This window comes from Quercus robur, chromosome 10, assembly GCF_932294415.1.
Source record: "Quercus robur chromosome 10, dhQueRobu3.1, whole genome shotgun sequence".
In the NCBI taxonomy this organism is placed as follows: Eukaryota; Viridiplantae; Streptophyta; class Magnoliopsida; order Fagales; family Fagaceae; genus Quercus; species Quercus robur.
This window is the reverse complement of record NC_065543.1, coordinates 26,465,787-26,492,954: the sequence shown is the minus strand read 5'-3', so window position 1 is coordinate 26,492,954 and position 27,168 is coordinate 26,465,787. Positions and strand designations below refer to the sequence as shown.

The 27,168-nt window shown below is 37.2% G+C and overlaps 1 protein-coding gene across 2 annotated transcripts; it reads right to left on the bottom strand.

The window, feature by feature from the left end:
• Positions 1-1,310: 1,310 nt before the first annotated feature.
• LOC126701363 (rhodanese-like domain-containing protein 8, chloroplastic) lies at positions 1,311-25,767 on the bottom strand. Of its 2 annotated transcripts, none has more exons than XM_050399411.1 (8): positions 25,399-25,767; positions 25,145-25,198; positions 17,379-17,447; positions 16,358-16,520; positions 13,765-13,856; positions 12,209-12,312; positions 1,921-2,196; positions 1,311-1,840 (listed from the first exon to the last, which is right to left on the bottom strand). In XM_050399411.1, the coding sequence occupies exons 1-8, from the start codon at positions 25,744-25,746 to the stop codon at positions 1,696-1,698; spliced, it is 1,251 nt and encodes a 416-aa protein (XP_050255368.1). In that variant the 5' UTR covers positions 25,747-25,767; the 3' UTR covers positions 1,311-1,695. The 2 variants fall into 2 exon arrangements, with proteins under 2 accessions (XP_050255368.1, XP_050255367.1); XM_050399410.1 differs by having other exon boundaries at positions 17,379-17,528; positions 25,399-25,766.
• Between the last annotated feature and the right edge of the window lie 1,401 nt (positions 25,768-27,168).

The window sequence follows — 27,168 nt, the reverse complement described above, 5'->3', positions numbered from 1 at the left end:
ATTACATTGTCCCTTTCTTTCCTTTGACATTAATGTATTTTTATTGTCAAATTTTGTTGCTCGGTAAAAATGAGAAAATTGTGGATGACAACAAAGTGCTACCCTTCCAATTCCCTCTTTTTAGTTTGTCTTATAACCTCTTTTTTTTCTTTTCTTTTTTTTTTTGTGTGTATGTGTGTGGGTGTGTGGGTGTGTGTAGTATTTAGTATTCACATGCTACCTACTTAGTAAATAAATGCGCACATGCTATTGTATATTCTTGTATGCCACCTCACATGCTACCTATGTATATATCTCACATGCTTTGATTGTAAATATTCTTTGACGTTAATATTCACATGTTAAAATGAGGTACTATATTCAGATAGGCATTGTGGGGTGTCTAACACCTTCCCCACACATAACCAAACTTCTGAGTCCAAGATCTTTGGTTCAAGACTTTTTGGTTTGCCTTAATTAATGAACCCATAAAATTGGTTTAGTTAATTAGGAAAATTAAAATGAATTAGATAAATAAGTGACCAATCACACCTAATACAAAACCAATGGTTAGTAATGACTCCTAAAATAAAAATAAGAAAACAGGACTCACACACATACCTCACCTTAGAGACATAAGCACACAAGAGTCACATCGCCAATGACCCAATGTGCAACAAACCAAAAGAAATAAGGAAAAGCCCTAAACAAGCTTTTATTTTCCTTTTTTGGGGCATTCACAAGCTTTTTACAGAGCTGAGGCCGAGTTTCTCTTGAATGGATTGGTTCATTTACAGCCCTAGTTCCACAAGTAGGTACTCTTTTTTTTTATTATTATTAGTATTATTTTGTTTAGTTTTTTGTTTTTGGATCACACTGCGCACGGACTAAGTTTCCGTAAGAGAAGGAAAAAAAAAAGGTTTGAATAAGTGAAAAAAAAAAGACTAAGAGTGCGTTTGGGAAGCGCGTTTTGCGCTTCCCAAACGCACGTTTGCGTTTCAAGATTTTTTTTTTTTTTTTTTTTCAGCGAATGAACAGTAAAAGTACTGTTTATGTACTGTGCGGGAGACAAATTTTACTGTGCATATACTGTTTGTACACTGTTCATGGGACCCACAATCACTTTATTAAAAAAAATATTAAAAATGGGTCCCACGGTACTATTTACACATTTAAAAATTATTTTGCTACAGTGTTTTTCAGTTTTCAGTTTCAGTTTTCAGTTTTTAGCTATATCCAAACGGACCCTAAGAACTAGCTCAATTGCCACACCCCCCCCCCCCCCCCCAAAAAAAAGCGCTCTAGACGTGTCCATTAAAAACACCAAAAAGTAATAATGGAGTCATTATTTCACATTTTTCATTCAATTGTTGTAACCTTGCAAGCAATCTCTATTCAATATTCACTTGACAATGTTCTTAAAAATTTAGAAAAAGGTATGGAATACAAGAAACTATCTGTGTTTGTAAAGATTTAGATGGTAGCATGCGATGTTTTCACATTTGCTTATGCCTGGTTCTTTTGACTGGCATCTATACTAACGTTAATACTCATGATTGGCAAGTTCTAAAGCTCCTCCCCTACAATCTTTTAATGCAAAAGCCACAATCCGCTTGCCAAAATGAACTTCCAAATCTTCAGTAATAGCTGCACCTTCAGCTATTACAATATTTATCCATTTCCAAACTGAAGAAAAACAAACATCTGATCTAGCAGTCAACTTGCTTTGCATTCCAAGTCTCGATATATGTGCCATTTTTTGTATCTTTGATGCTCAGATAGAACAGGTCTAAGTCGAGGGGCAGTAATACAATTTACACAGCAACATCCTCTGAAGTCCTTCACACAGTCTTTACAGCACCTGAAAAGAGAGCCTTTTTCATACACATACAAATTTTAAGTTTTAGTTCAGGTGGGGAGGACAGAGAGAAGGAAACTTACAGAAAAAGAAGGTTGCAGTCAAGATTTGCACAGTTCCGATGCCTTAACTCAGAGACTTCAGAACCACATATGTAGCATCTTGCAAATGGATTATTCTTAGAATCTAGTTCACCCATGCTTACTTTATCCATGGATTTAGGCTTGTAGGCAGAAGGTGGGAGAGAAAGACGGGAATCGAACACAAACAAATTCCCAACCCATTCTGCAGGACCTTCGTTCTTTAGATAATGGGAAACACCACCCTTCAGAGTGTACAGATTTTGGAAGCCTCGTTGTCTGACACATCAAGAAGATAAGTTTTTAAATGGGGGGGAGGGGGGGGGGGGGTGGTGTTGGCAACGGAACAATCTCACAACACCATCATTTTTCTAGTTCTTCTCTGTGATTCTCATACCCATCCAGTGACCCACTATGCATCGAAGTGAGGCCCATGTTTCAACACAGGGCCTTCATGCAATGTGCAGTGGGATCTTGTACATCACAATGGAAAGAGTAAAAAATAAGTAATGCAAAGGAGCTAAATCATTAACTATGGCTCTATAGCTTGTTAAAGTAGATCAATAGAGAACAATTTGGAATAAGCACTGGAAATTACTAAGACTAAACCATATCCCAATTATTCCAACCATATGTCAAACATGATAAACTAATGAACTATATATCACATAACCCAAGTCAACTTGGAAACTTGTCCAATGCCCAGGAAGAAAATATGTTCATGCAATGCACTTGAACATCCGAGTGCTTTCCATAAACATGCTTGGATTTCACTAGCAAATACCCAAAGCACTTCCAACAATCTACCTAAATTTTTATGATACAATGGGTTTAGAACTTAAGTTCATATGTATCATAATACTTAGATTCAAACTTCATTATATCAATAGATCACTTTTACCCATTGAAAACGTTGCTTCATGCACCAGTTTCACTGGTTCCAGACTTCCAGTTAAGCACACAAGCGAGCAAATTTAGTATTCTGTTGATAAGTAACACAAGCAACCAAATGTAATGAGAGGGATTGCAACACAGGGCACGGTCAATCTAAGAAAAAGGTGTGGTACGTCAATTTTAAATACCTCAGGCTTATAAGAAGGTGGGGCTCTGGATGTTAAGGATTTCTGTCCTTCTAGTGTTGTTGATGGTGTTTACAAAATTTTGGTGAAATTTTTACCTACTATATTGAATAATGTGCCAGGAAAAATACTGTACAACAGGAAGCACAGATTTTAGATTCTAATATAATTGCTAATTAGTGTCTGAATAGCAAGTTGAAGTCAGATGTTCTAGTGTGTTATGTATTTATTTTTAATTTTTATTGCTAGGGTATAAGTAAATTGTATTTGGAAAAAGATAATGATCTTGTTAATTTGGAGTTCCTTCCATATATGCTGGAGTGGTTTAATTATGGACAAAATTGGAAATAATAGATATTCCCTTCATCCCAAATGGTTGGTCATGTATTCCATTTTGAGAAATCTCAAAATGTTGTCCTATTTCTAAAATTAGAAGCCAATAATTTACTACCTTTCCTATTATGCCCTTACTTTATGTTGAAATCATTTTTAAAATAAATTTATAAAAAATCCCAATAGACGCATTGTAGTAGCCAGGAGTTTTTTTTTTTTAGATTTTATTTTAAGGATAAGTTTGAATTTGAAGGCAAGCCAATATAGTTCGTATGGTATTAGAGCATTGGCATTAGGTGTGCCAAATGCTAATTTTTTAGTATTGGCACACCAAACACCCAAAACACCTTCTCTCTCCTCCTTTTCTGAATTTCTTTCTCTCTCCGTCTGTATCTCTCTCTACAATTCTTCCAAGAACATCTTCTCACTTTGAATCTTCTGATATCACAGCAGCTAGCACGTTTTTGAGTCCTTCATAAACCTCTCTCTCTAGTAGTCTTAAGGCAGAATCTATCTCATTTTAAGAAACGTTTTTCAAACATTCTTTCTAAAACTTTTCAAGAACAACTTTTTATTTTGAGTTTTGAATACTAATGGATTATTGATATATTTGATTCCCTTGATTATCATTTGATTTTGTTGTGTAGGAATTGAGGGGCCATATATATGTGAACGTTAACATCTTGTTATTCTTAATTTGATTTATATGTTATGCATGCTTAGAAGTTATTTTTGATTTGTTTAGTCTTAATCCTTTGTATTTAATTTTGTCTAACTATGAATAGGTTGATATATATATATACACACACACACACACATTAATATGTTATTGTATATATATACATTAAAATGCTTTGATTTATGTTTTGTTGTCCTTGGTTTAATATGAGATTTGATGCATGCTTAGAAATATGAGTTGATTTGTTTGATTTTGATTTGTTGTGTCTCATCATGTTTTGAATGAAGAGTTTTCTTTTTTTTTTTTCTTTTTTTTTTTTGAGAAACTATTTTGAATGAAGAGTTGAATTAATATATTAGAAGCATGCTGGGTCTTGTTTGATTGCCATTTTGTTGCTGCTTTAACACTATGTTTCTAGGCGTGTATGTGCCATGAATGCGATGTGATAGAATGCTATGTTGTGTGTTAGATGCATGTCAAGATAGGCTTAGTGTGCGTATACAATAATCCATTAAAAAGTCCTTTAATGGGATTAGAATTTGGAACACAATAAATGGAGGCCGATTTATGAGTCGAGTGGGGTTGGGTGCCTAACACCTTCCCATCCCTGTACCTAAACTCTGAACATATGCTCTAATAAAGATCAGTCATTCTCATAGGCAGTATATATATGGTTCCTAGCCTTAATCTATGTGGTGACTTCATTTACACCTTCTGTCTGGTCCACTCTAGGCTGAGGCGTACTTCCCACAAGAAAATCACTTATTGCGGGTGCTTGCACCCACAACTCTCTTATCCCAAATCAGCAAGACTCACCAATGTGAACTGCATCCAAAACAGCGCAGTCTAAGAAAGGGCTGCCCCACAGACTCTGAACAATAGATGAATTTAAAGCAGAAGTTTCCTGAAAACATACAATATCACACTTCCATTCCATTCCTTAAGAAGATTCTTACATACCTCATGCTTCCAAAGACTGTTTAACCCCCTAACATTCCAAAGATAGAAGTTTTAAATTCATTTACAACCACTAATCGCCCCCAAACAAGTTGAGAAAACTTTGTTCCTACTTCTAGAAGATAACCCATCATAGTTAACTGTAGAGACCAGGCCTCTCAATTCCCATAGCCCTTTCTGTGCTGAGTTAAATGGTCACGTAGAAACCCCATCGTGATGATCATCCATACAATCTTGTTCTAGTAAACGAAACAGTGCCACACATTGATCCTCATCTTTCACAATAGGAAAACCCAACTTTTCATCATCTCAGTCACCCATTTTGAATCTTCCACCTCTTTCATCTCAAAATACCCGCAGCAAATTCCTGATCCAGCATGACCTCCCTAGTTTCAATGGGATCCCATTGGGACAGAGGTGGACACTCTAGAAGACACTGATCTTTCTCCCCACCCAAGCAACCATTTTTTTCAAACCCACTGTAATTCCATGGAAGAAGAATCTCGCTGCTGCACCCCGTCGGAATTGGCGACACCACATCTACCTCTTGGGCACAACCCTGTTCTTCGTACACACTTGCCTGCTCCATTAAATCTTCCTCTCCCCCAGACCATACGCCCATCGCACCACCCAGATTAAATAGAGAAGAGAATCGATTATTACCCACCCACTGATGGTCTTGAAACACAGACATGATCGGCGATTCCTTCATTGTCGGAACCATCTTACTGTTGAAACCAGAGCACTGGGACACCGTCCTTGCTCTCACCTCAAGCTACTCAAGAGTTATTATTTCTATCAAAATGGGCTTTTTCCAACACTAGGTACTTGGTTGGCTTTGATAGGCCCAGTTGTCCTAATAAGTTTATCAGGCCCAAAATTCCTTTAACTTCCGCTACTGTCACAAGTTCAATTTTTCCCTCAAATTTTCTGTCTGTGATGCCTTAAGTCCCTGACCTAGTCTCTGCCAACACCACACACACTGTAATAACACTTAGAACATATTATCTAGGGACATTTAAACACACAGCATACATAATATTTATAGAGAACTCACCCTCAACCTTTATTACTTAATCTCAAGTACAAAAGAAACTCTTTTACAAGCCTAGAGAATTACACAGAATTTTTCCAAGGCCAAATACACTTTGCAGCTAACACCCCCAGCAGCCTTAGGGTTAAATATACAGAATTAACCACTACGGCAATTACTGCCTAGTAACTACCAAGATCTTGGACAATCTGCCACTTGTGGCCTGACTTAAGACACCTTAAACTGATGCTATCTTGGCTTGCTCTTCACGTTTCCAGCCCCTACATAGCAAGTCTGATCGTTAGGAAAGCTAGGAACTACTTGGTAACTGCTTAGTAACCACCACTGCAAATGCTGCACATGCACAGCCCATGTCTCAGCAGACTATGGGGCCTTTGCCCATCCTTCAGTAGCCCACACAACTAGCTCCCACACGTTTTAGAGAGGCTTGGCCCATGCTCAAGGTCTCCCATCAGCACTACAACCCATATAGCATGCCCATTTGCAGCACACCAAGTAACTGCCATTAGCCCACTAGCACTTGTCCATACATTCAGCTAGCCCACACTAGCCCAATGCCTTGCACACAGCATTTAATCATCACAGCACACCAAGTAACTACCATCAGCCTACTAGCACTTGTCCATGCATTCAGCCAGCCCACACTAACCCAATGCCTTGCACACAGCATTTAATCATCACAGCAGCCCAGCCCTGCGTTGCACTCCAGCCACCAAGCCCACACACAAGGAACCAACAACTAAGCCACCACTACCATGCACCACCATGTAAGGTCAGCACCACCTACTGCTGCCCATCATCACAACCATCTCTACCTACCATGGCCCTCCTCTGCCATGGCCTTGGAGCATCATGTGGAGTAAGGTGCCTCCACATGCTGCCTCTTATCACAGCTCATCGATCTAACTCGAGTAGGGAGACTGGGCTAGTCCCCTTCAAAGAGCCCTTAGAAGCATCACTAGTCAGGCATGAGGAACCATGAGTGTGTTGAGAAAACATAAAACCAAGTGATTGACTCAATGCTGCCCAAGCACCATCATTCCTCATGCCATCATTAGCAACCCATAATGCTCCTAACAGCTAGTTACCATTAATTATCAACTGCCCCTTCTGACCACTAAACCAACCACCAGTGGTACCAAGAATCACCTTGTAATGACTTTTCCCTGATAAGAAAAGTCCCAACCCTTTCTAAAAAGAAGACCACCCAAATCTTTGTACATTGTAGCTTGACGGTATCATAACACAACCCCGACGAGCTCCGCCGTAATATACTGCTATGTCCATAAAGAGACCAGCTTTATTCAATCTACCACAAAATTCCAACCACTTGTTTTCTCTGAATTGCTTACAAAGGAAATCCTTCCACACGTATATCAGCAAAGCAAGAAATAATCCATTCCATGGCTTTACGTCCTACCCAAATGGAAATTTTTCCATTTCAACGGCTTTCATGGATAGCAGACCACCCACCCGCCATCAAAAGAGAGAGAAATATTTTGCATCAATATGTAAAAGGCCCTTACTGCCCCCCTTGGCTAAGAGGAAAAGGTTTAGATGGTATATTTTGTGGGGTTGGTTTAGTGGAAAAACCCGTGTTTTTAGGTAATGGAATAAGTGTTTGTGGAGGTTTTGACTGAGGCAACTAAGGTGCTGGAGATGGGATAGGCGCTGTTGGTGTAAACGTGGAGGGACATGGATTTGTGTAAGGGATAAAGCCAAAAGGTGATGGAAACTGAGGTGGGAAAAAGAAGGGAACAAGGGGAAGTGACTAGATATGCGAAGATGTTAGGAAAGATTAAAACTATATGCATGTGTTTTGTAAAGATGGTAGGAAAGATTAACACTTGCCCTCACATATGAGTCGAAGCTACCTTTTAATAGGTGAGGCTCAACACGTGAGAATTTAAATAGGAGGTAAAGTGGAGTAAACAAGAATCAAACTCAGAATCTCATGCTCTGATATCATGTTAAATTACAGATTGTCCCAAAAACTTAAGCTATTGGAATATGGTAAATTTAATCATTTAACCACATATTTCTAACAGATTTTATAAGAAAGGCTTAACGGTTTGATTTCTTATTTGTGGATATTTAATTACACTCTATTTAATTCTTTAATATTGATATTTAGAATACAAACCATGTATCTAAATCCAAGTTTTGGGTTTGGGTCGTGACATCTTGTGCTACCAAAACAACCAGCCAAAGAACCATTAACCAAAACTGAAAACTAAACTATAGAAATATAGCTACTAATCCACTGCTTACCTAAGACCAAATCCCATCCTCCCTAAAGAGTATCCCAATTCACATGATTATAAACTTTTTCAATATCTAGTTTGCAGATAACACCTGGAATTTTACTTTGAAGTCTACTATCAACACACTTATTGGCAATTAAAACCAAATCTAATATTTGATGATCACCTACAAAGGCATTTTGAGACTCCAAAATCAGTCCATCCAGCACCCCTCTCAAGCGACATTTGATAAAATCTTGTAAGCACTGCCCACTAGGCTGATAGGCCGATAGTCCTAAATGTTATATGCATTATACTTCTTAGGGATGAGAGCTATAAATGACGCTTCAATGACTTCTCAAACTTCCCATATTGAGAATTCCTCAAAAAACGCAAGAACATCACTGTCCACTACCCTCCAATAATGATGATAGAAACCATAGTAAAGCCATTCAAACTGGGGGACCTATCCTCCTCCATATCACACACAACCAGTAAAATCTCCTCCCTCTCAAATTTCCGCTCAAGCAACCCACTCTCATCTACCCCAATGTGATCAAAATCTTTTTTTTTTTTTTTTTGATAAATAATGAAATTTCAATTAATCAAAAGCCCCTGGTACATTAGAAGCGTACACGGAAAGGGTTACATCAAGATCGAAAATTACAACGATTAAGCATAACAAAAAGATTAGAGCAAGAAAAAGAAGAGAAAACAGAGACCAAGCAAACAAAGAGTGGAGGAAGAGAGATTTAATCTCAAGAATCGACATTTCCGTTCCCTCAAAGCATCTACTGTTCCTTTCCCACCAAAGATACCACAACACACAATGTGGGACAGCCCACCATAGGTCTATATTGCACTGTTCATCGAACAGACCCAGCCAAGATGCAAATAAATCTACAACACTTTGAGGCATCACCCAAATCACACCAAAAAAGCTCCAAACCATAGACCATAGCTCGAAAGCAATGGGACAATGAAGAAGAAGATGGTTTACCGACTTCTTTTTCACATATAACACCAATCCATGACGGGGGCACCCTTATTCCACAGTCTATCAAGGGTCAAAAATCTTGCCTAAGGTGGCAGTCCAAGAAAAGAAAGCAACTCTAGGAGGGATCTTTGAGCGCCACATAGGTTTCCACGGAAAAAGGTTGTCAGGGGTCAAGAAGAGGAATAAGTAGTATTCACTAACCTTAAAGCCCTTATTCTTTGTCAACTTCCAGCAAAGTTTTTCATGCCCCTCACCAGTAAAGGTCATAGTGTATAAGATTCCAAAAAATATCAAATTGTTCCATCTCCCAATCTTGGGGCTCTCTATAGAATTGAAGATCCCAATGAAGCCTCTGATTAAGAAAAGATATGACATCTGCAAGATAAGAATCCTTGGTACAACTAAAGCTGTAGAGTTTTGGAAATGCCTCCTGAAGAGTACAACCCCCACACCACAAGTGACACCAAAATTTAATTCTATTACCATTAGCAACTTTGAAGATGATGGATTTAAAGAAAGCTAGCTAGCCTTGTCTTATAGTTCTCCATAGACTAACACCATAAGCTGTTACTTCTTTTGTACACCACCCACCCTAAATATTCCCATACTTGATCTCAATAACCTGCTGCCAAAGGTGGTTTGTCTCTATACTGTACCTCCACAACCATTTACTAAACAGAGCTTGGTTAAATTTTCTCAAATTCTGCACACCCAATCCACCAAACTTCAAGGGGCTACACACCTGGGCCCAATTTACCAGATTGAATTTATGGGACTCATCAATACCACCCCATAAAAAATTCCGCCGGAGTTTCTCAATGCGATTTGCAATATCCACCGGGATAGGAAAGAGAGATAGGTAATAAGTAGGCAAGATTGAGAAAGTGCTTTTAAGTAAAGTAACTTTACCACCTTTTGATAGATACAAACACTTCCAACTTGCTAATCTTCGCTCCATTTTTTCAAGAATAGGGTTTCAAATTGCCCTATCCTTAAATTTAGCTCCCAATGGAAGCCCCAAATAAGTCATTAGCAGTGAGGATTGCCTGCACCCTAAAAGGGCCACCAGCTCACCCATATTTAACACTTCACCAACCAGAACCAATTCGAATTTAGTCAGATTAATATGCAAACCTGACACAGCCTCAAATGAAGATAAGATGTCTCTCAATTTACCAATCTGACTAGGTAAAGCATCACAGAAAATTAGAGTATCGTCCACAAAAAGAAGATGAGACACCATTAAGGGGGTATGAGATCTAGGATCCACAATGAATCTAGAGGTATGACTAGCCAGAATAGCCCCATCTAATAACCAGATTAAAGCTTCCATAACAATAACAAATAAAAGCGGCGAGAGTAGATCACCTTGTCTCAATCCCCTTCAACTCCCAAAGAAATCTTTAGGGCTACCATTGATCAGAATGGAAAATTTGTGATCAAAATCTAAGTCATCCACCACTGGTCCATGACTCTATCTCCTTATACAAATTCTCATAAAATCTTACCACCTGATCAATCACCTCTGACTCATCCTCGTTCACCACCCCATCCACCTCTAAAGAACCCAAGTGATTGTGTCGCCACCTACAAGAGTTTGCCATCCTATGAAAAAACTTAGAATTGTTAACCCCCTCTTTGAGCCACAAAACTCTTGATTTTTGTCTCAACGAAATTTCTTCCAAAGAGGCCAAACGTTCTACCTCTAATTTCACCTCCTCCCATCTCTTATCCTCCTCAAAAAGACCATGAATCCCTTCTTTCTCATCAAATCCCGCCAACTCCCCTAACCACTTCTTCTTATTCACCCCTACATTCCAAAATCCCTTGTATTCCACTTTTTAATATCTTCCTTCAAAGCTTGCAATTTCTTCGGTAACACAAAACTAGGCGTGCCATCGAAAGAGTACTATTCCACCAAGATTGTTCCCTATCCACAAACCCCTCCGCCTTCAACCACATATTCTCAAAAAGAAGGTTCATTCCAACCGGTAACTCTACATTTCAAATTTTTTATAACTATTTTGTTATTTAAAAAATAGTAATTTTTTATAAATTAGCTAAGGTTAATTTTGGAAACTTCTATCTTTTTATTTAATAAACAAGACACTAAATGATGTTCTCTTAAAAAATTAGGTTTTCTAAAATTGGGGATTAAGTATAGGAGATCCTTTCTCCACTTCTTTTTGTTACTATTATAGAGACTCTTTGTGGAATGTTATCACAGGTTGTCAAAGGAGGAACACACATTTGGTTTCATTGCCAAACCTGATGCTACTGATCATTTGGTTCTCCCATTTTCTTTTTGCTAATGATTCTTTAATTTTTGTGGAGTGGATCCAACTCAACTTCAACTATTGAGATGTGTATTTCTTTGATTGAAGCAGCTTTGGGATTAAAGATAAACCTTTGTACATCTGAATTAGTACCAATGGATGAGGTGTTGGCAGAGTTAACTTGTTTGGGATTAAGTGGGTCATGCAATGAATGGTAGTTGATTCTTGAATAGCTGGAAAGGAAACTCCAAAATAGACACTGTAGTAGGGAATTTTGGAAGGTAATTCATTTGTGTTTAATGTGATGTCTTTGTGGAGAAAAGAATGCACTCACTTTTAAGTACTGTGGATCATCGGTAATCAAGCTGAAGCCTTTATTCTTAATATCTCTTTAGGATTGGACAGCAGTTACTACCACATTTTCTTTGTTTGAATTTGTTGGATTTCTTCAATCTTTTGAATTTTTGATGCTACATTTTATGTGTGTGTTTCTTGTATACATCCCGCATATTAGTATTGTGACCCTTATTGTCTTGTGAACCTTCTTGTATTTTCCTAATGAAATTTCTTACCTAAAAATAAAAATAAAATTTAAAAAGTTGATTACCGAAACATTTAATGTCAAATGCAAAAAGACAGAAATGAAAGAAAACTGAATGAAAGAGTGAGTTACCTTAAGATTGTAGAATACACATCACAACGAATACCTCCAGTACAATACATCAATATATCTGTCTTTTCTTTGTCAACATTTGCTAAAGGATCTGAAGCAATGTCCTGGACAATCAGAAACAGGGACAAAATGAAGTGCGTTCATAGCCACTGCCTAAAGAATAAATTTTTACAACTCTCCCCAGAATAGTAATGCTCAAACTAATATGTTACTGGCCTAATTATAAAAAATAAATAAATAAATAAATAAATAAATAAAAAAGCGCTAGGGCACAACATATGATAGAGTTTTAGTGGATGAATCTAAACACAGTCAACGGCAAGTTGAAAATTTGGAGAGATGCTTTAGAATCTAATGACTTTCGGTTAAATAAGACTAAAACATATTACATGGAGTGCAAGTTTAGGAAAAAATAGAAACAAAGATGAATGGGTTGTAAAACTTGATAGTCAAGTGATACCAAAAGGTGGATGCTTTCAATATCTAAAGCAAAAAGGGCAAAAATGATATCATATTATGGGAAGAAGAAATGATGTCAAATGGCATGTTTTAAGCACAAAGGGCAAAAATGATATCAAATGATGGGAAGAAGAAATGGAAGACCTAGAAAAGAGGCAATTTACAGCATTACATTGTTTCATTCAAAGGGTGATCTCCAAATTGAGAATATCATGCTAGATTTCAGATCTACTGCTAGAAGGATATATAGTGTGTGTTTGTATTCGCGTTTGCTGCGCTGCGTTGCGTTTTCTACGTTTTCTCCTTTTTTTTTTTTTTTTTTTTTTTTTTTTTAACGCGATTTCCTTCTCACAAGCGGTTACTGTTCATGTACTGTACATGAACAGTAGCCGCAACATTTGACCAATTTTAAGTGAACAGTGCATTCATGCACTGTTCACGGACCCACAAATTTCATTTTTTATCAACTTTTTCATTAAAAATGGGTCCCACGGTACTATTCACATATTTAAAAATTATTTTGCTACAGTATTTTCAGTTTTCAGTTTTCAGTTTCAGCAAAATAAGTTCTATCCAAACACACCCATATAATTTTTCCACATTTAGATCCAACAAGAAGAAACGGTTGATTTTTGTTTTTTGGTTTTTGATAATTAAATTGTTACAACAAGTGAGGATAAGGAATTTGAACCTGATTTCCTTCATAATGGAGATCAGGTAATGTCATTGAACTACAAGATTCTTGCTAGAAGACATAATTGAATTTTCTAAAAGCTAAAGAAGAAATTACTACATTAAAAAATAAATTAAATTGACTCATTATATTTTATGATGAAAAATTCCTAGATAGCATATTCTATACATGTTCCATGGTTAAATGTTAGGTTATGATCATCAACAAAATTACTTACCTTGCACACAAATTCATACTGACTAATTACTTGGGCTTCAACTTAAGTGGTGAAACAATGGGATGGGGTTGGCGTAAGTCTTAGATTCAAATCTCACCAACACCCGTTACAACCCCCCCCCCCCCCCTCCTTCCCAAAATCCAACTGACAAGAGAAAGGAAAAGAATAGTTGGTTATTGACCATACCTCTGTCTCAGATAGTCCAAATGAAGTGCTTCTAAAGCAATCTACATAAGGCCGTCGAGCCCCTCGGAAATGACCAATATCCCATTCATAATCTGATTACAAGCAATCATAAAATGCTCAAACTTCAATGAGACTTATGAACATGGATACAATGATAGATTTTAATACAAGATTCACATACAAACACATATGCATAACTAAGGTAGTCATATCAGCAAGCACTAAGAAATAAAACTACATTTAAGTACACATTAAAGTTTCCCAAAGCACATACACATCATGTCTATGCTAACTCTTCACTCAATAGTTTTGACCTTAAAATTGACTTGTAATGAAATTAAAATTCAAATATGTTTCTTAATGGTCTTCCCAATGAATACAGATCATTCTGAATGGATTCAGAAAGCTCATGACCATGTATATTAGGACTTTCTTTGGGAAGCTCAGGTCCTGACTAGAGTAACATCGTCAATTGCCCATAAATAATTTAAGGAAAAGAAGTGTGAGTTTATTGGATTGGTGTATCATATGCAAGTCAAGTGGGAAACAACAGACCATCAACTACTTCATTGTTATCTTGCCAAAAGAATGACTGCTATTTTGTATGTTTGGAAATTTTTGGGCTTTGCTTAAAATAGAGGATGCATTGTTGGCATGCTAGCAAGGGAGTTTTGGGAAGCATAGTTGCAGTGTTATTTGGAATGCAATTCCTTTGTGGATGCAGTTTCCAGCATGATTAGATTGCTGGTCATGAAACTTTGAAGGAGCTGGATCACTGTTGAAGAAGACTCGATTTCTACTGTCTTTGTACGATTAGATCGTTGCTACCTATTATTATTATTTTCCTAATTTGTTAGAATGTAATGACTTTTAGATTTTAGAGGTTAAAATTTATGATGTGTCTCTCTTGTTTACTTCCCGTGCACTAGGGTTGCACCCAGTTTTTTGAGCTTTTAATGTCTGCAAGCAAAGTCTTAACAAAATGAGCCCAAATTTCTCCAACTTGTGGATTATCTAAAGATCCGTCTCAAATTTTCCAAAGTCTACCCCTATGTCCAAAAGCCATAGTATTGCCTTTCACACTTTTGATTCTTCCACCTCAAAGTAAGGGACATTTAACCACTTGTAATTCTTGAACAGTTTAAAATTTTCCGTGCATTCCCAATTGGAGCAAGTTTTTGAAAAACCTAAGTGAACACATATGGTGTGCAAGTAAAACAATGAATGGAATTGCTATCCCTTGGTTATGTCTATTCCTGCTTTAGTTGCACTAAACAGCATGGAATAGATATTCCAAAGCAATGTCTATTCCTAGTTCCTACTACTTGGAGAATAGCTATTCCCACACCTTCAACACTTCAAATTAGTTTCTCTCAAGTTCTAAGGTTCAAAATCAAGAAATTATTTCGAGTTTCATGATAAGATTTGCCATGCTTCACTGTCATTATGCACACAATCTATGGACTTTGGTGTTTTGTTAGTTTGGACTCCATTGGGTTATACCTAAGATGGTAGTGGTCTGCTGACTGGGTTTTGTAGACATTGTTCTGCTGATTTATGGGGGGGCCATTCCACTGTCACATGGACCATTTGGAGACAAAGAAACCAGCATACTTTTGAAGGGGTTGAGTATTCATCTTTGAGAAAAAAAAAATTTTTTTATTAAGTTCTACGTATGGCTGCTTTAAGTGAGAATCCATTTTCTACCTTGGAGGAATTTCTAGGTTTATTTAACTTTAGGTAAATTTTGTAGTATCCCTAGTACACTGCCTGTGAACCTGGGGAGTATGCTCTCTTTCAACCTTCAATAAGAATTTTTAATTACCTATTAAAAAAAAGATGCACTATGTGTATCTGTACATGTGCTTACATGTCTGTGTCCTATGAGCTCAGTTAATGAGCAGATGGTCAAGTATGAGGAGATCTATAGATTCAGATGCCAACATGTTTCCAACGGACACAAAGCCAAATCAACACCATTCAGAGAGTTGTGAATCGTTAGCTTCTTGTTAACTCAATTCCTAGCCTGAATTAGCGAGAATGAATAACTTGAGTACTTATAATAAAAAATAATAAAAACCTATGTCTTTCTTTATTTTTTTAATGACATGGAACCTCACCAAGACAAGGCCCTTTGGACCCACCCCTAGAGAGTAAACTACAGATACACAACCCCACCCACCAAAATCTGTATCAGGTAATTCAAGGGAACTCTTAATGGGGATTTGAACCCAAGATGTCTGGTTCTACAGCTCATCCCAAGCCTCCAACCATTAGGCTACACCCTGACAGATATTTTGACAAATCTACATCTTGTTCTATCAATCATATGATTACAGGAGTCCAAATTCTATGTTCATCCAAATAGCTAGTTGTGTTTTGCTATACAATGGTAGGAGTGCTTCCCATGTTAAGATTAATTTTAGTTATTTAACGAGAACAATAACAGTGTCATCCAACTCAACACCCATTACACAAAGTTCAGTATGTAAAAAAGAAAAAGAAGTATGATATTATGAAAACACACCAAAATTGAGAGCACTTTCAGCTAAGAGAATGCAAGCAAATAGAATTTTGGAAGAAGAGGAGCTACCGTTTCTCACATCCAACAGAATATGCTCTGTATTAATATTCTCATTTGAAGCCTCATTGATTTCATTCACTGCTTCCAGTCTTTTTCTCCATTCTGAAGGTGCAAGAGGTGTTGCTCGAATTGAAGGGTCAAGCAAAGGAAGATGTGAAATGCCTCCTTCCAGCTGGAGAAATATAATTGTAATGAAGTGACAATTCTTCTCAAAAGCAAACACAGAACAGGATGGATTCAGCTATATCCCCATTCCCAATGGAGACATATCTTTTTCATTTTATTGGAGAGTTGCATGTTACCGACTTCTTGTATATACAGAGCAGATTAAACCACCTTATCCTCCTTCATAAGTACCAGGTACCAACTCATGGAGTAACGCATAAATGAATAAATGGCTCAGGCTCACTATGAAACAGCAATTGGGCTTTTAAAAAAAAAAAAAAAAGACCAGAATCTTCAATTGAAAACTCCATTACTTTACAATGCATCTTCACTGAAAATTTCTTTGTTTGTATGGCTCAATCCTCTTATTGAAGAGGGAAAAAAAATATGGAGGTGACATCATGAGATCAAGACCCACTGTTTACAGGTACAACAATGCAATAAAATAAGGGAGTTTCGGCTATATGGCTAATTAGGATTAATAAATATATATATATATATATATATATAAAGAGACATGCTCAACTTCCTATAAAATGAAAAGAGAGTTGTCCCTTTGGAACTATACTGGAGCCAAATGCCACCCATCTATCACCCCCAACCCCAAAATCCATACACCTGAACCAAACAAGGAACTATCAAGGAGAGAAAAATAAATATATGTATACATCTAAAAATATGCATGCATTCATACATAGATAAACAACTAAAAAGAAAATCTCTTTGAAAGAAACACGTGAAGAAGTGCTATAAAAAGGGGATAGGGTATAATGTTAGGAAAAAACTAATCAACAAAATATGAGCTCAATAAGGGAAGTTGCTTGTGTGTGTGTGTGTGTGAGAGAGAGAGAGAGAGAGAGCTTGCCTGCACTAGTGAAGGCTTATACCGCAACTTCAGTTTTGGAAAGGCATGCCCATTTATTGCTTGAGAAATCTGAACCAACATATCAGAAAATCGATCATCTTCTCTTAACCATTCAACATACAAAAGAGCATCTTTTGACGGTCCACTGTACTGCTCAAAGATGAATCAAATCAGGAGTTATGAACAGATAGATGCTAAATGGATAGTGAAAAATTACTTTAATGACGCTGGGAAGTATTATAAATGATTTCAAACACTCCTGCACCATAGTTCACCTTTTAGTGTTATTATTTAATATATTATAATGCATTAAAGAACTCATTTTTTCCATGTCTTCAAACAATAACATTTTTTAACATCTATGTATCAACAAAAGAAGAGAAGGGCAAAGGAAGTAAACAATCAAACTGGTGTAGAACACGTACATAGAACAGCTGAATATGAGAGAAAGAACAAGGAAATACAAAACCCTAGGCTTCACCACCAAACACTACACAATTAGACAAAAATCTCTGAAATATTTTATTATTCAAAATGCAGTCCTGAATAAAGTCTGATGAGCCTCCTCAAATAGGCTCCCAAAATACAACCCATGTAAATGCAAAATAGAGTCAACTAATACAAAAGGAAATAACACAAATGCAAATCTGAATTAAAGGCTAATACAAAATTAAGGAAATAAAATCAGCAATAAGTGCTAAAAGTCCATGCTCTGGTGTCTGCATCAACTCTCCCAGGGTGAGAAAGACTCGACCCTGTTGAGTTAAGAAATCCTAGGTGGTGCCCGAAAGTGTCAATAGGGGAGTGATCCATCATTGTAGAGCTAAAGGGCTACTGGGTACGAGCTACGTTGCCTCCGTCTCCCATAAACTCGCGTGATAGGTGGGCGATGTCTTTGGGTGTCTAGTGCATCCTAACCACTCTAGTAATGCTCCGATAAGGCTGGGTCTAGCTGCTGGAGATCATCTCTGGTGATCCAAGTGCAGCCAAACTCCAGTTGACCATGCCAGGGAACCAAGAAGCGTCGGACTGCTCCATCCCTAGTAAGAACAACCTGCTCATCCAAAATAACATCAATGGATTCTTTGTCGTGTGGAGTGTGCAATGAAATAGGGTCAGGTGTATGTTCAATGGTAGGGCCAGTAGAGGGATCAACAAATGGGTCATCAGGAATGGGTACTGGTGTCTTATATGCAAGTAAATCTTCAAAATTAAATGTTGAACTAATACCATAATCTTGGGTGAGATCAAGAACATATGCATTGGGGCCAATGCGCTTTAGGACTTAAATGGGCCAGCACAACGAGCTTGCAATTTCCTAATTGTCCGTGAAGGAAACCATTCAGACCTAGTTCGGATCATAACATAGCCTCCAATGTGAAATTCGCAATGACGGCGATGAGCATCAACCTAAATCTTATAGTGAGCATTACTCTCATGAATACGATTGCTAATTTCCTTGTGCAGATCCTGGACGTGTCTAGCAAAAGAGTTAGCCGACTCAGACATCCGAATATAGGGTGACATAGGGAGTAGGTCTAGAGGTTTCCTTGCCTTATACTCGTGCACCACTTCAAATGGGCTCATGTACGCAAATTGAGCTGTAGGGAGAATAGCATCCCAACTTCTAGTGTGTTTACCCACTAGGCATCGTAACAAACTTCCTAGGCTTTGATTGACAACCTCAGTTTGGCCATCCATTTGGGGATGGTATGCTGTGGAGAACTTCAATTTTGTACCAACAAGGTACCACAAAGTTTTCCAAAATAACACGTAAAGCGAACATCCCTATCAGACACTATGGTCTTGGGCAAGCTGTACAATTTGACAATCTCGTCAAAGTACAACCTAGCAATTTTTGATGCATCAGATGTCTTAGAGTAGGGGAGGAAATGGGCCATCTGAGAAAATCAATCGACAACAAGAAGATTGGAGTCATGTTTTATAAGTGTTCTAGGGAGGCCTAATACAAAGTTGCCATGGTCTATCAGGCACAGGAAGGGGAATGTAATGGCCAACACTTTGCTTACAATACTTCGCCAATTGGCATTGTCGACATTGGCTAATTATCTTGGCAACAACCCACTTAATATTTGGTTAATAAAATTGTCGTTCCACCTCTTCAATAGTCTCATCACTCCCCTAAAGTGTCCAACAAGCCCACTAGAATGCAATTCCCATACCAAGAAATCTCGCACGGAAGTGCATGGGATGCATAGCTTGTTGATCTTAAATAAGTAGCCATCTTTGAGGGAATAGTCATCGCTGACGATGCGTGGTTCCTCACGCAATGCGATGAAGATCTCTCCAAAATTAAGACATGATTCATACTCTTCTTTAAGTCATTCAAACCCTATAGAAACCTTGGCACTCATGACAAAAAGGAGGGTCACTCAAGGACTTAGAGCATTAGCAAACTTATTTTCAACCCCAGCTCAATGCTTCAACACAAAAGAGTAGCATTGTAAGCATTCAACCCAAGTAGCATGTCGAGAATTCAACTTCTTTCGTGAGTTGAGATGGCGGAGGGCATTGTGGTCAGAATAAATGACAAACTCGTTAGGTATAAAGTAGTGGCGCAAATTTCGAAGAGATTGTATGACAACATAGAATTATTTGTCATAGTGGAGTACCTTTGGCCTCATTTAGTTTCTCACTAAAATAGGCTATTGGATGGTGCTCTTGGCTAAGTACACCTCCGATGCCAATATCAAATGCATCACATTCAACCTCAAAGACCTTTGTAAAATCCAGTGACACATGACTGGAGCTTCAGTCATTTTTTCTTGATTTCCTAAAATGCTCGAGTTGTAGCCTTGGTCCATTGAAAATCCCCTTGCTTCATACAATTAGTAATAGGCACCATAATAGTGGTAAACCCTCGTATATAGCGTTAGTAGAAAGCTGCTAGTCCATGAAAGCTACGGGCCTCGTGGATATTCTTGGGCTCAGGCCATTCCACGATAGCTTTGATCTTTTGTGGGTTAGCTGACACTCCCTCAAAAGAAACTACAAATCCTAAGAAGATGACCTCATTTGTAAAGAAAGAGCATTTCTTGAGGTTTGCATAAAAGCTCTCTTGCCTTAGAGCTATGCATACTTGTTTTATGTGGTCCAAATGTTGCTCCTTTGATCGACTATAGACAAGGATATAATACTAGTTGGCACTCAACAATTAGAAGGACTCCATTTGAAGTTGTTTATGGTCGAGAGCCACCTTCTCTACTAACGTATGTACTAGGTACTGCAAAGGTGGCCATAGTGGAGGAAGAGTTGTTGCAAAGAGATCAAGTTCTCAAGTTATTGAAAGGGCACATCAAAGAAGCCCAAATACAGATGAAGAAGTCTTATGATTCAAAGCACGGGGAAGAGGAATACCAAGAAGGTGCATGGGTGTATGTTCAACTTCAACCATACCGACAGATTTTGGTTTCCATATGCCATGCAAAGATTGCTTCTCGGTATTATGGTCCATTTCATATCCGGAAGCATATTGGATATGTCGTCTATAAGCTGGAATTACTTATAGGGTCTCACATCCATCCGGTTTTTCACGTGTCCTTATTGAAAGAAAAAGCTTGGTTCTCATATTTCAGCACATATTTCAGCACAACTGCAACTACTAGTTGAAAGAAAGCTCGGTTCTCATATTTTAGCACAACCGCAACTACTAGTTGCCACAAAAGATCAAGAGGAGTTGAAGGTTCAACCTCAGGCAGTTTTGGATCAAAGGTAGAGGCATAAAAAAATTGAGGTGTGTTTACCGTTAGAAATGGGTGGTTTGGGGATCAAGAAGTTAGTGCATTTTAATAAAGCCCTGTTAGGGAAATGGTTATGGAGGTTTGGACGAGAAGGCACTCATCTTTGGAGGAGGGTTATTGCATCTAAATATGGAGAGGGTCAAGGGGGGGTGGACTACTAAAGCATGTAGAAGGACCCACGGATGTGGTCTGTGGCGTGGTATTCATGATGGATGGGAGAGTTTCTCCAAACATGTGGCCCTAATAGTGGGTGATGGCACTCGTATTCTTTTTTGGCATGATAAGTGGGTTGGAGATAACACACCTAAAATGCTCTATCCTCAGTTGTATGTGTGTTCTAATGACAAGGATGCTTGCATTTCTGATGTAGTATGCTACCAGGAGGGCGGAAACGATAGAATTTGGAATTTGAGATTTTATAGGGATTTTCACGAAAGGGAATTAGAGGCTACCGTCTCTTTCCTTGAGTTCATTCAATCTCGGATCCTTAGGGGTGTTGGGAGTGACACTTCTCATTGGTATCTCAATGGGAATGGCAAGTTTGATGTTTGATACTCAGTCCTATTACAATAACATTTGGGGTGCATCTGCACTTCAATTTTCCATGGAAGGGTTTTTGGAAAGTTAAGATTCCTAAGAGGGTGGCATTTTTTGTGTGGACAACGGTTCATGAGTAGATCCTTACATTAGATAATCTTATGCTTATGGGGCGCATTTTGGTGAATCGGTGTTGTATGTGTCATTGTAATGAGGAAACTGTGGATCATCTCTTCCTCCATTGTCCTATAGCTCACTCATTGTGGGTATATATGTTTCAGATCTTTGGGATCCAATGGGTCATGCTAGGCTCTGTGGAAAGCTTGGTGTATTATTGGAGCTATTGGCTGGGAAAATTTAATTCAGACATATGGAATATGGTTCCTGACTGTTTGATGTGGATTGTTTGGATGGAAAGAAATCGGCGCTCTTTTGAGGATACTGAGAAATCCTTGGTTTAATTACAAGCTCTATGCCAGAAGACTTTATTTGATTGGTCTAGGTGTTGGGGCTTCTCGGATTGCTCTACTATCTTGGAGCTTATTTCTTCTCTTAGTATTGCACTTTAAGTTTTTACTTCTTGTTTGATGCTGATTGTTTGCTTGTTGCATTTCTTTGTGTTCACCATCATGAACACCTTGTATTTGCTTACTTCAGTTTTATAGTTTTTTTAATAATACTCTTATTACCTATCAAAAAAAAAAAAAGAGATTTTGGTTCATTGGCAAGGTTTACCTTCTAGTGACGCGACATGGGAAGATTTGCAGCTGATGTGCCAACAATTTCCAGGTTATGCGCTTGCAGACAAGGGCCCTTTTAAGAGGGTAGGAGCTGATATGTATCAGCAGCACTGAGTCATTTTCAGAAGGCCACTTAGATTAGGAGTATCTGGTTTGTACGTTTAAGAGTCCGAATCTTTTGTGTTGTTAGGTAACGTTAGGAGATAGGGGGGTGAGTTATTTTTGCATAGTAGTAAGTAGTTGCATTATTTTGTATTTAAAGATTGGTATTAATTAAAATAAAGCATCAGAAAAATTATTTATGCAAATTAATCTATTGAGGTCAAGATTTCCTCAATCAAACCCAAAGTTATCAACTTTAATTTTCTTGTTTCTATCCAAATAATCATCATAGGTAAGGATACTGTTGTCTACGTACCATTTATCTTCCACCGGTAAACTCCACTGTCAACAATCTCACTTGTGCTCTCTCTCCTCTTTCACCTCTCTTTCTCAGCAAACCGGGTCTGAGATCAGTGATTGAGTGTAAATGTTGAGATTGTTAGAATTGTGTGCCCTCAAAAACAATACTATGCATTTTTATTGATAATAAAATTTTATTTTCACATTCATAATTTTATAGGTATATTTCATTATTTAAATGTGGCATGTGATGTCACCTCTATAGAAAAATCATGTTAATGGTTAAGAAACCAAAGACAAGAAGTAATGATTTTTCATAGATTATTAAATTGTTTTAGGCTGTGGATATTAATTGAATATTACCACTGAGGCTTACACTTGTTGTGCTGCTATATGATAGGATGATTTACTACATCATTGAGGTAGTGACTTGAAACAAACAAGTGAGTGTAATGTAACAAGTACATACACTAAATGTGATCACTGTTAATTAAAAGGTTGTTCTATCACAATTTTTCTTTTGTCCTCAAACATGAGGGGTTTGTATATATTTATTTATTATGCACATAACTTTGACAATGTCAACTGGTGATGCTAATTTTAAAAGCTATATACAGACACGTTGGGTTATGTGTGTAATGAGTAAAATATATAAATATTCAACAATGAATCCACCAGTCTCTAAAGAAGATAGTATATTAAGTTGATTTTCATATTGAAGTTGGACTCAAAACAAAACCGGCCAGTGACATTTTTCAAAAATGTTTTTCATATATATAATATTGTATATATATTTAAAGATTTTTTTAAAGATATTTTGGAGTCCAATAGAAATTATGAAATCAAGAAATTAAGGGTCACATAAGCTAGGGACATGACAGTGATATTAATCAAGTCCTAGTGGCTTATGAGAATATAGTATGGTGAAAGGACATAAATATAAAATTGTAAGTAATGGGACCTCATTTGTAATTCTCTAATCTTCAGGGTCAATTGCAATCTTTAGAAGTTCAAATATTTTCTTGATATGATTGAAAAAATTAAGAAATAATTTTGAAAGAGTTTCAAGATAAGTCAATAACGTTCAAAAAAGTTATTGATGAATCCTAAAGCTGAAGATTAGGATCCCTAAGGATCCCACATCCAATCTCTCTCTTGGGTTTTAGAAGTCTTAAATAAAAAATAAGATTTTAAAAAATTATATCAGTTGTTGGCCATCAAAACTACTGAGTGATACTGCAGTCTTCTGAAAACTCAAAAAGAAATAGAGAGAGAGATGTGAATACCTTGGGAGGCAACACACTTGGGTTGCTAAAAGAGGTACGCAATTTTGTTCTATTTAGAATCTATGGTTGTGTGGTACAATGATCTTTAAATGAAAATATAAATTTTGTTTTATATTCGGGTTGGCTACTTTTTTAATAAAATTTTTCGTTATCTATCCAAAAATAAATAAAATTTTGTTTTATATTACTTCCGCAAAAAACTATCAGAGATTGGGTCTCTCTCTAGTTTTTTTTTTTTTTTTGGTCGAAATTGGCTATTGCGATTGGGTTGTGGTTTTCTGGGTTGCGATTGCGATTTCGAGTTTTGGATTTTCTGGGTTCGTTGGCCAAATTGGGGGTGTTTTCTTTTGAAGTGGTGGTGGGTTCTGATGACAGTGACCATTTATACTATTTTATTGAGTTATTTATCTATACTACTATTTAACAGGCTCCTAAGCTGTGAACTCCAAGTTGGCTTCCAAGCTATGGACTATAAAGTTGCTAAAAATTAAGACATTATCTATTTGGTCCTAAATTATAGTTTTTCAAAAAAAAAAAAAAAAAAAACTTATCAGCCTCATCCCTTAACCACAAAGAAATGTGCAATCCCACTAAATCAGCAATTTTTTTTTAACAAGACTAAACTTTTTTTTTTTTTTTCAAAAAATAAAAATCGCAGTCGGCTAAAATTTCCTAAAAAGAACAAAACTAAAGGGCTAAAACTAAACCACTACACTACCTACAAAATAGAGCCACTCTCCTACTAACCCAAGTTAAGTTTTTTAGAACCACCAATATAAATGGTAACGGGACAGGATTTTTTTGGTGGGCTTTTATGCTTTTAAAGAGAGAAAGAAGGCAAGTAAAGGGTCTATACTGTATATAATATGACTCACACAGTATCATAAGTCATAACTCATAACACACTCAATGTGGACTCCCACCCCCAGTACCAAACTCTAGTCTTATTCAAAACCAAAAAGCAATTAAACAACACACAGAGAAGCACTAAAGATAAATATTAGAGAAATTATTATAGAAATAGAGGAAGAAGTCATTACCTGTGCATTTATGCCTTGTTCATTCAGATATACTCGGCCATGTATGTCTAGATCCTAATAAAAGATATCCACAATATAAATAAAATTAATTACCTAAATTGTGTCCAAATTTTATTGAATCTAAATTGGAATTATCAAATTCTCAGTTCAATTAGATACTAGGACTGTTTTTAAAAGTATAATGGAATATTAGAACCTAAAATATCTATCCCAATTACATGGGTAGATATAGACAAAAACAGAGGAAATGGTACCTTTAAGAAGGATAGGTGCCTGGCGACCTCGGCGGCTGGGTCTTTAATGAACACAAAACGGTAGAAATTGACGACCACAAATTCAGTCTCAGCGTCTGAGTCGCCATAATTGTGGTGATTGAGGAGGAGGAATCGTTTTGAATTTGGAGGGCTAAGAGAAGCTGAGCAGACTTGTTTCTGGTTTAATTGGAAAACGCTGACAGGCTTGTTTTTAAGCTTAACGTCAACAATGCTTCTACTTCTACTCATACTTGGAACCGGACAAAGACACATTGCCATTGCCATGGCCGTTGCACCTGCACCTGCACCTGCACCTGCACCTTTTATAACCGCAGAACACCCTCTCATCTAAACAGATTTCTGGTTTTGTTTTGTTTTTATTCAAAAACTTTTAAGGCCGGGACAAACCCTGTCCCTTTCTTTTTTTTTTTTTTTTAAAAGGCAAATATTTTATTGAAACATAAGCCGGAAAAATAAAATTTGTCCCAAATTTTGGGCCGACTTATTCTTTGGTCTGTTTGATTGGGATGGTGAAAAAAATGGAACGATAGGAAATAGAAAAAAATTGGTCAAAATGCAAAAAACAATCTCTAAATTACACAATTTTTCATTTCAATCTTATAAGTTTTAATTTTATCATTTCAATACAATAAATTTTTTTTTTTCCAATTAAATCCACCGTTAATATACGGTTAGTTTCTGCGGTTAACTTTTATTTTGTTATATTTATTTTTTATTTTTTATTTATTTCTTAATTAAAATAAAATGAGAAAACCCCACCCCATCCGATTCTCGATTTGAGAATCCGAGAGGGGGAAAGAGGGAGAAGAGATAAAAGACGGAGGCAGCAGAGGAGGCACAAATCTTAACGGTGTCGAGCATTCGGCGACTGATTTCATGAGAGTACACTTGGAGTGGGGTAAAATTTGCTCCCAATTTCTAACTCTCCAGCAACGCTACAATTACATTTGCAACTGAGGCAATCAATTCCATAGTGTCCTCTGGCTAAAGTGGGGGCAAAATTTGCTAAACAGTATATTTTCGGGAAAAAATTAGGCGGATGGCATGTGTTCAAACTTAATTAGTAAGTTGGACTCTTTTTGGAAGTCGATTTTAACAAACTCGACTTCCTACAAAAAATCAGTTCTGCAAAAGTGTAGAACACTTGAAAGTCGAGTTTAACAAACTCGACTTCCACTGAAAGTCGAGTTCAACATACTCTGACTTTCAGGTGTAGTACAAATCAGACTTATTTACTTGCTGGATGAGGGGTTGAATTTACCTAGAAGTCAAGTTTACTAAAATTGACTTCCAAAAAGAGTCCAACTTACTAAATAAGTTTGAACGCGTGCTATCTGGCTGAAATATTTCGGAAATTGTATTGTTGGGCAAATTTTGCCCTAAAGTGGGTAAGTAATAAACAAACCGTAATCCTCTGAAACCGAGCTATTGCCACAAAAACATGTGACCGCTACTTTCAACTTGGCATTGGAATTAGAATCAGGTAAATTATTGGGAGATAGATATTATACTTGTGCAGCAACTCAGACTTGGTTAGGTTCGCATATCGTTTGCTTGTTAGACTAAAAACCTTGAGCTATGAATGCGAGATTTGACCCAAGCCAGACGTAGTATGAAGCTAAAGGCAAATCACATCTTGGGCTACAATTGGATTCAGCTATGTAACAACAAACTGAGACCAAAACCAACACCAACACAGAAAGCCACAACTTGGGTTTCATCAGATTTCGCGGCTCTTCCCCCTCTTTT

Excerpts from the sequence above, each read along its gene's own strand:
- LOC126701363 (XM_050399410.1), bottom strand. The coding sequence starts at position 25,746 with ATGAGAGGGTGTTCTGCGGTTATAAAAGGTGCAGGTGCAGGTGCAGGT. Across the intron at positions 12,313-13,764 it reads TTGGACTATCTGAGACAGAG|GACATTGCTTCAGATCCTTT; the intron begins GTATGGTCAATA and ends CTGATTGTCCAG. Across the intron at positions 2,197-12,208 it reads GTGTATTCTACAATCTTAAG|ACAACGAGGCTTCCAAAATC; the intron begins GTAACTCACTCT and ends TTGATGTGTCAG.